The following is a 15,357-nucleotide window of genomic DNA, read 5'->3' as shown; positions in this document are numbered from 1 at the left end:
ATCCACGACCCATTTTCAATGCCCTGGGCTGAGGGAAGGAGGTTCTCCCCCAAGATTTGACGGTACATGGCCCCGTCCATCGTCCCTTTGATGCGGTGAAGTTGTCCTGTCCCCTTAGCAGAAAAAAACCCCAAAGCATAATGTTTCCACCTCCATGTTTGACGGTGGGGATGGTGTTCTTGGGGTCATAGGCAGCATTCCTCCTCCTCCTCCAAACATGGCGAGTTGAGTTGATGCCAAAGAGCTCCATTTTGGTCTCATCTGACCACAACACTTTCACCCAGTTGTCCTCTGAATCATTCTGATGTTCATTGGCAAACTTCAGACGGGCATGTATATGTGCTTTCTTGAGCAGGGGGACCTTGTGGGCACTGCAGGTTTCAGTCCTTCACGGCGTAGTGTGTTACCAATTGTTTTCTTGGTGACTATGGTCCCAGCTGCCTTGAGATCATTGACAAGATCCTCCCGTGTAGTTCTAGGCTGATTCCTCACCGTTCTCATGATCATTGCAACTTAACGAGGTGAGATCTTGCATCAAGCCCCAGGCCGAGTGAGATTGACAGTTCTTTTGTGTTTCTTCCATTTGCGAATAACCACACCAACTGTCGTCACCTTCTCACCAAGTCTTGTAGCCCATTCCAGCATTGTGTAGGTCTACAATCTTGTCCCTGACATCCTTGGAGAGCTAGTTGGTCTTGGCCATGGTGGAGAGTTTGGAATATGATTTATTGATTGCTTCTGTGGACAGGTGTCTTTTATACAGGTAACAAGCTGAGATTAGGAGCACTCCCTTTAAGAGTGTGTTCCTGGTCTCCCGTGTGGCGCATTGGTCTAGGGCACTGCTCGAACCTAGAGACTCTGTGTTGCACAGTGTTGGTTGGGTTGTGTTTCGGAGGATGCATGGCTTTCGACCTTCGTCTCTCCCGAGCCCATACGGGAGTTGTAGCGATGAGACAAGATAGTAACTACTAACAATTGGGGAGAAAAGGGGGTAAAATGTAAAAATAATAATAATAACAATAATAATTTAAAAAATAAGACTGTGCTCCTAATCTCAGTTTGTTACCTGTATAAAAGACACCTGGGAGCCAGAAACATTTCTGATTGAGAGGGGGTCGAATACTTATTTCCCTCATTAAAATGCAAATCAATTAATAACATTTTTGACATGCGTTTTTCTGGATTTGTTGTTTGTTATTCTGTCTCTCACTGCTCAAATAAACCTACCATTAAAATGTCAGTGGGCAAACGTACAAAATCAGTAGGGGATAAAATACCTTTTTTCCCTCACTGTATGTTACGTTTTGTATGGTATGTATTAATATGTGGATGTCCATCACCTCTTCGATATGTAACTAATTACAATTAATATGATATGTTACGAATTTGCAAAAAGTACCACGTCACGAATTTGCAAACGTACAATATGTTACGAATTTGCAAAACGTGTGATATGTTACGAATTCTAGCTAGGTGGCTAAGGGTTAGGGTTAGGTTTAGGAGTTAGGTTAAAGGGTTAAGGTTAGGATTAAGTGAAGGGATAGATAAAAGGGTTAGGATTAGGGTCAGCTAACATGCTAAGTATTTCCAAAATAGCTTAAAAGTAGACTAAAGATGTTTTTAGGAAACTGGTGCCAGAGCTGAAATTCTGGTATTCCAAATGGGTCTGATTTTAGTGCATACATGGTTCATTCATATTACTCTCTGCTTTCTGTTCCACTGACACTATATTCATATGTAACAGACTATACACACAGGTGCCTAGCTTATAAGGGCTTTTAAAACTAGCTGTAGTGAGTATTCACAGCATGAGAGCACACATAAAGCTTTAGATACTAATCTGAAGCAGAGAATGTGTATCTAACACTTTCAGTGGTTTCCACCATCTCATCTTCTCTACTTTCATACTGTACCGTACACTTTAGTCTGGATGTAAAACTAAAACCATCACATCAACATCTCAAGTGTGAGATTTACCCCTGGTAACGTTACACGTGGCTCGCATCCAGCCAGGCAGGATGGGACGAGAAATCTGATTATCTGACATGTTGCACAGACTGATTGGCATCTTTGGGTAGCTCAGATATAAAAGCTGTCACACATCTGTTATTCTCTCCCCTGCACTCGGAGAGGAGCGTCAGAAAAAAAGGCATAGATGCCAAACCTGGGTTCAAGTACTATTTGAAGTAATTGAAAATACTTTAGCTAGGCTTGATTTATCTTGCCTGATGCAAAGGACCAATAGAATAGTCACAAAACTGAAAACATCACCCAACTTGCACTTCATGAATACTCAAAGTTTTTGAAAGATTTTAAATAGCATTTGACTCAAAATCTGTTGTAGACTCTGAGGTAACATACGGTACGTCTTTTTCTTGACCTCATCGGGCCATTACCAGATTCCATCATGGCAGAACTATGATGCAGAGAAACATGATTTAAAATGATTGATTACTTGTCCATTTCAAATAGCACAAAACCAGGCAGTAGAGCTACGAGGGACTGGGAAAGCTGAAGGCTCATACTTACATATGACAACATAAAGCGCCACGGTTACTGGTTTACATGGCAGTAGCTTACAGGTAAATGTCTTCAGGATGCAGGGTAGAAGGGGCATCTATGGTATTGTTTTTTTCTAGAATTGCAGATGTGCAATATACGACTTAGATCATGTTTCAGCTAAAAAGTTTACACACAATGTATATTATTTACATACAATGTAATATATGTTTTCTAGCCTCCTATAGATGTAAGCCTCAGAAACTGCAGAAAAAGGTTATGCGAAATGTAGGGCGCCAGGCTGCCCTGCATTATGTACTCCTGGCACCATCATTACGCACACCTGCCTTCCCTCATCTCGTCACGCGCATCAGCGATTTATTGGACTCAATCACCTGTTTATTACCTCCCCTGTATTTGTCAGTTCCCCAGCTCTGTTCCCCACAGCTGCATTCATGTTCATATGTCATTTTGTTACCTGGTTCTGACGCTGTTCCATGTCTGTCCTACATTAAATGTTCAACTTCCCGTACCTGCTTTTCATCTCCAGCGTCCGTTTTTAGCCAAGGGAAGAACAGTATGACAGAGGAATATGGTGGCCTTGTTGGGCCACATAGAACCAATACATTTTATTATTAAACACAATGTTGATCTGCAGATAATACAATGGACACTTGTCAATCAAGCAGTACAGTCTGCCAGTCTCTCAAGGCATTAGCAATACAGGACTAATAATAATAATGGCAAATCTGTCTTCAGATACACAGTTTATTCACATTTAGGAGTGTAGCGTGAGAAACTTTATTCTATTAGACTTGATGAGACAGAGCACTACTGTCATATGAGGTGAAGCATACGGGATGGAATGGGGAAAGTCAAAGGATGCAAACGGAATATGCAATTAGTCTAAAGTGGACTCCTCTCTTTGTCTCCTCTCCATCTGCCCTGAACTGAAAGCCCCGGGTTGGTGAAAACAGTAAGGTGAAAGCCTGACTATAATTGCCTGTCCAGTTTGTTCACATCAGTGCAGAGAAAGGAGGAAATGAAGGAACTGAAGCAAGGGGAGGATGCCACTTTTGACTACTGAGATGCACCCAATTGCGTCTCCAGTTCCTAACATGAGCACATAACCTCCAGTTGCTTCCTGCCTTTAATAAAACATTTTAAGCTGCTAAAAACTGCTCCATGAGAAAGTTGTCTTGTACATACAACAGAAAAAAGAGCCAAGATATTCCCAGGTATTTAGGACACATCTCCTGACTCGTCAGACCACAGTTGCTAGCTATTGATATCACACATTGTCACGCCACTACACCCACCCCCCATCTGTCCCTCCAACCCCCTCCCTTAGTCCAGGACTGATTCAGTGTTGTTCAGAGTGTGTTTTCGGGAACATTATTTGTGTGTGTGTGTGTGTGTATGTAAGAGACAGAGAAGCAAGAGAAGTTGAGATGCTCCGGTAGTATGTTGGACCAGCTAGACTCCATTATTTCTTCACCTCTACCAAATATATCCTCCGTCATCCGCCTCTCCTTCCTCTTCCTCTTCATTCTCCTCCACTTCTTTCTCTTCCTCATCCTCCCATCCTACCCCACTGCCAAAATCACCTGAATATGTCAGCGCCTCATCTGGAGAAGAGGAAGAGCGACAAAGAGACAGAGACAGACAGAAGGATGGGAGAAGAGGAAGACAGACAGAGACAGACAGAGGGATGGGAGAAGAGGAAGACAAACAGAGACAGACAGAGGGATGGGAGAAGAGGAAGAGAGACAGAGGGATGGGAGAAGAGGAAGACAGACAGAGGGATGGGAGAAGAGGAAGAGAGACAGAAGGATGGGAGAAGAGGAAGAGAGACAGAGGGATGGGAGAAGAGGAAGAGAGACAGAGGGATGGGAGAAGAGGAAGACAGACAGAGACAGACAGAGGGATGGGAGAAGAGGAAGACAGACAGAGGGATGGGAGAAGAGGAAGAGAGACAGAAGGATGGGAGAAGAGGAAGAGAGACAGAGACAGACAGAGGGATGGGAGAAGAGGAAGAGAGACAGAGGGATGGGAGAAGAGGAAGAGAGACAGAGGGATGGGAGAAGAGGAAGAGAGACAGAGGGATGGGAGAAGAGGAAGACAGACAGAGACAGACAGAGGGATGGGAGAAGAGGAAGACAGACAGAGGGATGGGAGAAGAGGAAGAGAGACAGAGGGATGGGAGAAGAGGAAGAGAGACAGAGGGATGGGAGAAGAGGAAGAGAGACAGAGGGATGGGAGAAGAGGAAGAGAGACAGAGGGATGGGAGAAGAGGAAGAGAGACAGAGGGATGGGAGAAGAGGAAGAGAGACAGAGGGATGGGAGAAGAGGAAGACAGACAGAGGGATGGGAGAAGAGGAAGACAGACAGAGAGATGGGAGAAGAGGAAGAGAGACAGAAGGATGGGAGAAGAGGAAGAGAGACAGAAGGATGGGAGAAGAGGAAGAGAGACAGAAGGATGGGAGAAGAGGAAGAGAGACATAAGGATGGGAGAAGAGGAAGAGAGACAGAGACAGACAGAGGGATGGGAGAAGAGGAAGACAGACAGAGGGATGGGAGAAGAGGAAGAGAGACAGAGACAGACAGAGGGATGGGAGAAGAGGAAGAGAGACAGAGACAGACAGAGGGATGGGAGAAGAGGAAGAGAGACAGAGACAGACAGAAGGATGGGAGAAGAGGAAGACAGACAGAGAAATGGGAGAAGAGGAAGACAGACAGAGGGATGGGAGAAGAGGAAGACAGACAGAGGGATGGGAGAAGAGGAAGAGAGACAGAGGGATGGGAGAAGAGGAAGACAGACAGAAGGATGGGAGAAGAGGAAGACAGACAGAGGGATGGGAGAAGAGGAAGACAGACAGAGACAGACAGAAGGATGGGAGAAGAGGAAGACAGACAGAAGGATGGGAGAAGAGGAAGACAGACAGAGACAGACAGAAGGATGGGAGAAGAGGAAGACAGACAGAAGGATGGGAGAAGAGGAAGACAGACAGAAGGATGGGAGAAGAGGAAGACAGACAGAAGGATGGGAGAAGAGGAAGACAGACAGAAGGATGGGAGAAGAGGAAGACAGACAGAAGGATGGGAGAAGAGGAAGACAGACAGAAGGATGGAAGAAGAGGAAGACAGACAGAAGGATGGGAGAAGAGGAAGACCGACAGAAGGATGGGAGAAGAGGAAGACCGACAGAAGGATGGGAGAAGAGGAAGACCGACAGAAGGATGGGAGAAGAGGAAGACCGACAGAAGGATGGGAGAAGAGGAAGACCGACAGAAGGATGGGAGAAGAGGAAGACCGACAGAAGGATGGGAGAAGAGGAAGACAGACAGAAGGATGGGAGAAGAGGAAGACAGACAGAGACAGACAGAAGGATGGGAGAAGAGGAAGACAGACAGAGACAGACAGAAGGATGGGAGAAGAGGAAGACAGACAGAAGGATGGGAGAAGAGGAAGACAGACAGAAGGATGGGAGAAGAGGAAGACAGACAGAAGGATGGGAGAAGAGGAAGACAGACAGAGGGGTGGAAGAAGGAAGAGAGAGATTGAATTAATCAATGTACCTGTATCCAAATATGACATTTCATTTGAAGTTGACTTCTGTTCCCTGCATGTATACTTCCCGGCTTTGATCAATTCCATCTATTTAATCCGAGAAATACATTTGTTTAAAAAAAACACTGAGTGAATTTGACAGTGGTGAGGTAAAGGGCATGTGTTTGACTTTGTCTGGGTTTTAATGGCTATTTCTGGACCCTGCCAGGGGAGCCATTCTTATCAGGAGCAGGTTCCGTACAGCCAGACAACCATTTATCTTGAAAGACTTTTCTCTCAGCGACAAGCGACCCTTTAGAATGCAAATGATCCCTGACAACATGGTTTGAATGTGGCACTGTGCCTGACGGCTAGTGGTGCTGTGGACCTGAGCCCGAGCTGACGCATAAAGGGTGCATTGTACTGAGTGTGTGTAGGGATCTGTATAGAGTGTGTATGACAATCAATATAGACGGTGTGTGTCAAGGTTCTGCAACGAGTGTTTGAGCATGTGTTGGGGTACAGAGTGTGTGTGACGGGTCAATACTGATCATTCGACAGTGTATTGGTATCAATACTGAGGGTGTGTGTGTGTGTTTTGGCGTACCGCTTGTGTGTGATGGTCTGTAGCCAACCAGAGTATGTGCGTGAGGTTCTATATGGAGTGTGTGCCAGGGTTTTCACCATCAGTTTGAGATTTGAGAGCAATTGAACACTGATGGGGTTCTTACCACAGTCAGGGTTGCCATGGATTCTGGAGCTGGCTAGTTCTCCACCGTGTTGGTCGACACACCAGCACTCTCCCCTGGCCTGATCACACTGTAGCTTTCTATAGTATCCATCCTCATCACAGCTAGGGATGAACAGGCCTAAGACACACACACACACAAAGGGAAGTTACATATGGAGGCACACATGCTTTTTTAGACCGAATAAATCTAGATTTGTATTGCTGTGTATGTGATGTTACATTTTCTTTAGCCTACTCCATTACATATATGGGGCGGCAGGTAGCCTAGTGGTTCGAGCGTTGGACTAGTAACCGAATCGTTTCGAGATCAAATCCCCGAGCTGACAAGGTAAAAATATGCCGTTCTGCCCCTGAACAAGGCAGTTAACCCACTGTCCCTAGGCTGTTATTGTATATAAGAATTTGTTCTTAACTGACTTGCCTAGTCACTTGTGATTCCAAGCCTATTATTTACTATTCATTATCCTATAATTTTATATATTTAATTATACATTTTGTGGTTTGCATTAGAAGACAGCTTGGTCGTTTCACATGACAAAAAGGCTCGTTTTCACATGATTGTAGAAATTAATATATATAGTCATGAAGGTGATCCAAACATGAACACCTGTGGCCTATAATAGGCCTAACTGCTGTGGGTGCAGCTATAGGTGCACATTCTTTGCCAACATTAACACTTCTGAAATGCATCTGAATAGGAACATAATGCACGCTGAATAGACACATTGTGTGGAGGGACCTTGATAGTCCAACAATAGACCAGCAAATCACTAGAATGCAGTGGTGGGCCGTCAGGGCCAGCAAGGCCTTCTCTGCTGGCCTAAACATCATCAGAATATATATATTTTTTAAATATATTTTCAAACAAATATGTATTAAATTATTCCCCAGAGTAAGAGTTATACTCTTCATTTCATAGCTTTCCTCTTGGTTGCACTGCTTCCAGCCCCAGGTTGAGATTTGGAGGGCTGGTCTTTATGTTAGATCTTTTATCCAATCATATTCAGCCATCATGGGTCTAAAATCTGCCCTCATGCCTTCAGAGTCAACAGTGTGGGCGCTTGTAGCTTAAAGTGAATGGAAATTAAAATTTAGTGTCAACTAATCAGCTTTAGAGTTGGCTATTGTACGCCTGCTGGCTGGCTCCAGTGTTACACAGGAGCCAGCTAGCAGGCGTAGTGCATGCACGTCTTTTGATTGGATTACCAATATTGAGTGGCAGGTCCTATATGGGCAGGTCTATGCAGAATCTCAGAACTAGGAAACTGAATTTGATAAAAAAATTAATTTGCGTACTACTAAGCTGTTTTTTCAACCCACAATGGCGGAAGGAGAAGATATCGATTTGGTCGAGGATATAATTATAACGCCATTCTCACGACAAACTTTTCAAGAAAAGTTAGACATTGTCAGGAGACGTCGACGCCGACGCTACAAAGCCTGTCACAGGCGGGAAAGGGGTTCGTTCACCACTTTCAAAGTTTCAACGACGAGCGCTATCAATGGCTCACAGGCTCCGAGAAGCACTGCAAACTGTAGTGCTGGGAATGCCTATTATTTGCAAGTGATCGATTTGGTGTTTGGAGCCACACTGGCTTTGCAAACCTGAGTTGTCTAACCAAGGCAGCAACGAGACACCAAAGTACGGCTGGGCACTTACAAGCAATGGTGCTTTTGAAAACTTTTGGGGACACCCGAGTGGATCTACAGCTCAACGAACAAGCGAGCAGGGCAACGAAGCTGCACAATGAAAAGATATTGTACTCTTCCCCTGCAATTCTCTGAATAAAAATGTGAATTTCAAGGTGACGCAACGCCTGGTTATACTGCGTTTCTGTCTAAATGTATAGTGTCTAGAGCTGTGGCATCATAACGATGGTAATAAGAGGTGGATTAATTCGGGTGGGACTGTGTAGGACTTCACTGAAGGCCCAGGCCCCAGGCCCACGACACGCCACTGCTAGAATGCTAATAACCCTAAGATTGTTTTACAAACAAAAAACAATCAGTCTTTCATTTCTGAGGAGGTCCAATGAAGCTACAATGAGACCCAACTTTGGAACTACAGAACTCAAGTTTGTCCTCTCTGTGCGTGGAAGCAGAATCCTGGGGCAGATACACCTATAGAAAGAAACGAGATCATGGCCAACAAATCAATCTGGAAATGCACCGAGTACCATTCATACTCGTGCCGAGGTTGTCCTCATTGACAGGGTTATCTCCAAGGTATCTGGAGACCACAACCGCATCCCGGATGGAAAGCAGATTGAAGCCCGACAGGTACTGAACAACTTGAAGAAGAGGAGTTGGGAGACTGAGGAAAGCGCGCTGCATGTTTTGGAGCCTGCTACATCGGGCCGTGACAGGTGTTGTAAGGCATTATTTGCCCTCAGAAAATAACTTGAAAAGGTGTATACAGAGGCACCGGCAGAAGAACAAAGACAAGCAGATGTCACCGGTACTGACTCCAGTTCCTGGGGGCAATGGTACGGCAGTGGGTGGAGGCCAGGTTACACCTGCAACCCTCTCCAACCTCGTAATATCTGAGCTCTATCAAACCACACATTGTGGAGACCTGTTCCTCCAACACAACAGTGGGCCAGGCCCAGACAGGCTTCTGATCTTAACAACCAAAGACAACTTGGAATTCCTGTGCAACTGCGATCCCTGGCTTGCCAACGGAACATTCAAGAAGGTCCCACGTCTGTTCCAGCAGGTGAATGCCATCCATGGAATTCCCACATATTCACCAAATGAAGCCGACCTGATGCGACAGGAGCACGTGATTGCAGCAGCCATTATTATGTTGCCCGATAATTCTGAGGTAGGCATCATCCTTCACTAGCCTATTGAAGTTGTTTTAAAGGGATAGTTGACTCTTTTTCTGTTGTTGCTTGTTTTCGACATCCCTGGGCTGTGGTTGTTTCCTCCAAACCTTTAAAACATTTGTTAGCTGGTTATTAAGCAAGGTTGAGAATAAGAATACGAATCTGGCTAGATTTTTGGAGAACGTAGCAATGCTAGTGGAAATAGGTAGTTTCAGTTAGTGATGCATTCAAAACCATAAAATATGGTTTTGAATGAGGGGTAAACATCAACATACAACAGCCTACTATTTTGTATTTTTTTCCGGACATACACTCGTGCCTTCCTTGCACTGAAGAACTTGAACCTGGATCTGAAACCAGAATCCTTCATGACTGACTTCAAGCCAGCAGCTCCTGGAAAGAATGTGTTTCCGGGAATCCACAACCAGTGATGCTTCTTCCATCTGGGTCCACTTTTTAGGCAGCAACTGCCCCGCTGTCCTGGAGTGGCATCAAAGTTCTGGAGAGACCCCGACTTCGCCCTCCACATGGCAGCGTAGCCTAGTGGTTAGAGCGTTGGACTAGTAACTGGAAGGTTGCGAGTTCAAACCCCCGAGCTGACAAGGTACAAATCTGTCGTTCTGCCCCTGAACAGGCAGTTAACCCACTGTTCCCAGGCCGTCATTGAAAATAAGAATATGTTCTTAACTGACTTGCCTGGTTAAATAAAGGTAAAAAAAAAAAAAAAACATCAAGATGCTTCACAGGCTGACATTTGTCCCCGCCCGCTGAAGTGGTGAGATGTTTCAAGGAGATGAAGCAAAATCTGTTCTTTCAGGACACGGCGCTGTCCACATTTGTGGCCAACTTTGAGGACACATGGATTGGGCGCCCGATGGACAAGGGTAAAAAAGCAACGCAGAAGAGCACCGGAATTTGCCATGGGTATGTACTTGTCTTGATGTCTGTAGGCCAGTAATTTCATTAGTACATGCAATGTTATTATACTACTAATAACACTAAATAATCTAACAAAATAGGCCCTACTAATAGGCTAATAATTATATACTAATAGTAATGTGAGTATAATATGTATAATAGGCTATTGCAACAAGGTTAAAGACAATGGCAAATGTTTCGATCTTTGGACTTCAGAAATGTGGAACTACAAAGATGCTGTCCTGAAGGAAATGGGGAAAGCCAATAACATCCCAAAGGGCTGTTGTCGGTCGTTTGTTGGGCATATTACCTATTCCACAGTGACAAGGTCCTTCTGTAGCTCAGTTGGTAGAGCATGGCGCTTGTAATGCCAGGGTAGTGGGTTCAATCCCCAGGACCACCCATACGTAGAATGTATGCACACATGACTGTAAGTCGCTTTGGATAAAAGCGTCTGCTAAATGGCATATATTATTATATTATATTATTACAAAACCCACAATTTGTTAGTTCTTCGATGCCTTGCAACTACAACAGCATAGGATGACACTGCAGAAGGAGCAGTACCTCGCTGGTAGTCAACCGCTACTAAAGTTGCAACTTCTGCGCAGCAGCGAGCAGGAATTGAAGCAGCTCGTGGAGGACTGCCAGAATAAACCACTGGCTGTGTACCCGAGAGGCATCGCCACCTTCAACCACACAGGAAAAATGACTGCCCTGCAACACTTATGAGAACAGAGAGCAACTCTCAACTGGCACACCTGTTCATGACACCTTATCTGCATTGTTCATTCTTTTTTGGTTTGTTATTTTCGGGTCTTTGGTGCTTATTTTTAATCACTGTTGGAGAACCAGGCTATTTGTAAATAAAATGTTAATTGTGAGTTTTATTTTTCTTCATTTATTCTGTTGAATCAAGAGATCCATATTGAAAAAGCATCTGACTTGCTGATGTGTGCAGGTTAACATCTACAGTTAGACCTGCATACAGATGGCAGATCTTCATCTGACTTGCTGATGTGTGCAGGTTAACATCTACAGTTAGACCTGCATACAGATGGCAGATCTTCATCTGACTTGCTGATGTGTGCAGGTTAACATCTACAGTTAGACCTACATACAGATGGCAGATCTTCATCTGACTTGCTGATGTGTGCAGGTTAACATCTACAGTTAGACCTGCATACAGATGGCAGATCTTCATCTGACTTGCTGATGTGTGCAGGTTAACATCTACAGTTAGACCTGCATACAGATGGCAGATCTTCATCTGACTTGCTGATGTGTGCAGGTTAACATCTACAGTTAGACCTGCATACAGATGTCATAGGACTTCTATAATGTCATAGGACTTCTATAATGTAAGTGAGAGAATAAGTTGAAAAATGTGTTCATGCAAATAAATGACATAACATTGCATTGGGTTGTGTTCTTATCAGCTGAGGCAGCCCTCTAGTCCCTGAGTGATTGGCTTTCAAGGGAACTGTGTCTGAGTATCACTGGCAAAATTTGCCCAGCCTCCTCTCTGCTCCACTCCGTGTCCTTGAGGAGCCTTGATACACAGCTTAGCCAAGTCAGCAACACACACACATACAGTACACACACACACACACACACACACACATACACAGTACCCACGATATGCATGCATGCACAAGCGCGCACAAACATGCAAACACACACAAACACGAAAACCTTACATACGATATACACCGAGTCTACTAACAAGGAACACCATTCTAATACTGAACTGCATCCCCGTTTGACCTCAGAACAGCCTCAATTCGTCGGGGCATGGACGACAAGGTGTGGAAAGCATTCCACAGATAGGCTGGCCCAAGTTGACTCCAATGCTTCCCACAGTTGTGTCAAGTTGGCTGGATGTCCTTTGGGTGGTGGACCATTCTTTATACACAACGGAAACAGTTGAGCGTGAAAAACATCAGTGTTGCAGTTCTTGACACACTCAAACCGGTGCGCCTGGCACCTACTACCATACCACGTTCAAAGGCACTTAAATCTTTTGTCTTGCCCATTCACCCTCTGAATGGCACACATACACAATCCATGTCTTAATTGTCTCAAGGCTTAAAAATCATTCTTCAACCTGTCTCCTCCCCTTCATCTACACTGATTGAAGTGGATTTAATAAGTGACATCAATAAGGGATCACAGCTTTCACCTGGATTCACCTGGTCAGTCTATGTCATGTTCCTTACATTTTTGTACACTCAGTGTATTGCATAACACACACACGCACAGTCCGCATTGTGTCACAGACACACACACTGCCATGTGGTTAGCATCACACACACAGTGGAGTAAAGTACTTAAGTAAAAAATACTTTGAAGTACTACTTAAGTACCTTTCTTGAGTATCTGTACTTTACGTCACTATTTATATTTTTGACTTCACTACATTCCTAAAGAAAAGTATGTACTTTTTACTCCATACATTTTCCCTGACACACAAAAGTACTCAATGCCTAGCAGCACAGGAAAATAGTCCAATTCACACACTTATCAAGAGAAAATCCCTGGACATCACTCTGGCCTCTAATCTTTCAGACACTAAACACAAATGCTTTATTTGTTGGGGTGTTGGAGTATACCCCTAGCTATCCATAAATAAATAAAAACAGGACCATTTTTCTGTCTGGTTGGCTTAATATAAGGAATAAGAAACATATATTTTCACTTGTACTTTTGATACTTAAGTATATTTTAGCAATTACATTTACTTTTGATACTTAAACATATTTAAAAACCAAATACTTTTAGACTTTTACTCAAGTAGTATTTTACTGGGTGACTTTCACTTGAGTCATTTTCTATTAAGGTAGCTTTACTTTTACTCAAGTATGACAATTGAGTACTTTTCCCACCACTGCACACACACACACCCTGGTTCCTGCAGAGCCGTTTGTCTGTATGGAGCTATAATCCACCGGGCTGATCGGGGGATTATCCCTGCCTTCTGCTTGGCATCTGTTTAATGAAACTCCTCAGTGATACACACACACACACACACACACACACACACACACACACACACACACACACATACACATACACATACACATACACACACAGTGTGCATACGCACACTAACGTGTGGCCCACACTGGCACACAAATGTTCACTCAAGCACAAAGCACACATGTTCATCTGGGAAATGTGAATCATGCAGGAACATAATGCATACCCAGTTTGTTCTTGCCTCCCTCCTGGACTTGGATCCTCTCCAGCTCAGCCAGGCAGGGGGGCTCTGAGGGGGAAACACACCAACGCTTCAGTTCATCACTCCAATACACACAAACACTAAAGCACACGTGTGCTTGTGTACACATTGGGTTGAGCTTTTATTGGTAAGTCAACGGTAAACTTTGAAATCAAGGCATAGGAAATCTGTAGAAAATAATTCAGAAGTCAAACATTCACACAAACCTCCCGTTATTATGCATGATTTAAATGCTACTTTGAACTACTGTGTTTCTCAGGTTCGCCCCTCTGTAGGCTATGCAGTGGACTTGGACTCCACAGAAGTCGTGCCCAAAATGACACCCTATCCCCTACATAGTGCACTACTTTAATGGGCTCTGGCAAAAAGTAGTGCACTAGACAGGGAATAAGGTGCCATTTGGAACACAGTCAGTGGCTCCAGCCAGGTCCAGTGGTAAACACAGGTCTCGTCTGGTTTCTGCTCGGCTGCTTGGCTGACACACATACAGTCTGTGAGAGCTCTGGGAGGACCAGCCTGTCAACAAGCTACAGTCATGTTGTTACTGCACAATGGTGGCCATTCCCCCAAAACAACAATGGGGGAGACAAACTGTGATGGACCGTGAGAGGGGCAAAAAGGGTGAGGGGCGAGAGAGAGGAGAGAGGACACAGAGTTTTCTATACCTGTACGTTGTGTAGCCATGGCCACAGTAGGGAACTCTGAATGCCACGTTACATGAAAAACACACATAACTGCACACGGACACACACACGTTCCACCCCCCATCTACACACACAATATCCCCCATATTCACTCTCTGGAAACAGAGTTACCAGGCAACGGTGCAGACCTTAGCGTCTCACTCTCTCTCACACACACCCACCCACAGTCACACACACTCTGTCACTCCCTCACAGACACACACCCCGCTCCCCACAGTATACTCACTCCCTCACAGACACACACGTCTCTCCCCACAGTATACTCACTCCCTCACAGACACACACCCCTCTCCCCACAGTATACTCACTCCCTCACAGACACACACCCCTCTCCCCACAGTATACTCACTCCCTCACAGACACACACCCCTCTCCCCACAGTATACTCACTCCCTCACAGACACACACTCCTCTCCCCACAGTATACTCACTCCCTCACAGACACACACTCCTCTCCCCACAGTATACTCACTCCTTCACAGACACACACCCCTCTCCCCACAGTATACTCACTCTCTCACACACCCACAGTGACACACACTCTGTCACTCCCTCACAGACACACACCCCTCTCCTCACAGTATACTCACTCTCTCACACACCCACAGTGACACACACTCTGTCACTCCCTCACAGACACACACGTCTCTCCCCACAGTATACTCACTCCCTCACAGACACACACCCCTCTCCCCACAGTATACTCACTCCCTCACAGACACACACCCCTCTCCCCACAGTATACTCACTTCCTCACAGACACACACCCCTCTCCCCACAGTATACTCACTCCCTCACAGACACACACCCCTATCCCCACAGTATACTCACTCCCTCACAGACACACACTCCTTTCCCCACAGTATA

At 44.9% G+C, this 15,357-nt stretch overlaps 1 protein-coding gene across 1 annotated transcript in view; it reads right to left on the bottom strand.

Moving 5' to 3' along the window:
* Positions 1-3,090: 3,090 nt before the first annotated feature.
* LOC118361153 (testican-2-like) overlaps positions 3,091-15,357 on the bottom strand; it is an 85,400-nt gene continuing 73,133 nt past the window's right edge. The window contains exons 8-10 of the mRNA XM_052474993.1: positions 13,751-13,813; positions 6,780-6,917; positions 3,091-4,127 (exon numbers count right to left, since the gene is read on the bottom strand). Of these exons, the coding sequence (XP_052330953.1) occupies positions 4,000-4,127; positions 6,780-6,917; positions 13,751-13,813 (329 nt within the window). The 3' untranslated portion in view covers positions 3,091-3,999. The remainder of the gene's footprint in view (positions 4,128-6,779; positions 6,918-13,750; positions 13,814-15,357) is intronic.

The sequence above is a fragment of the Oncorhynchus keta genome, chromosome 2 (genome assembly GCF_023373465.1).
Source record: "Oncorhynchus keta strain PuntledgeMale-10-30-2019 chromosome 2, Oket_V2, whole genome shotgun sequence".
Taxonomy (NCBI): Eukaryota; Metazoa; Chordata; class Actinopteri; order Salmoniformes; family Salmonidae; genus Oncorhynchus; species Oncorhynchus keta.
The sequence above is the reverse complement of the archived record's forward strand: the minus strand, read 5'-3'. Positions and strand labels throughout refer to the sequence as shown.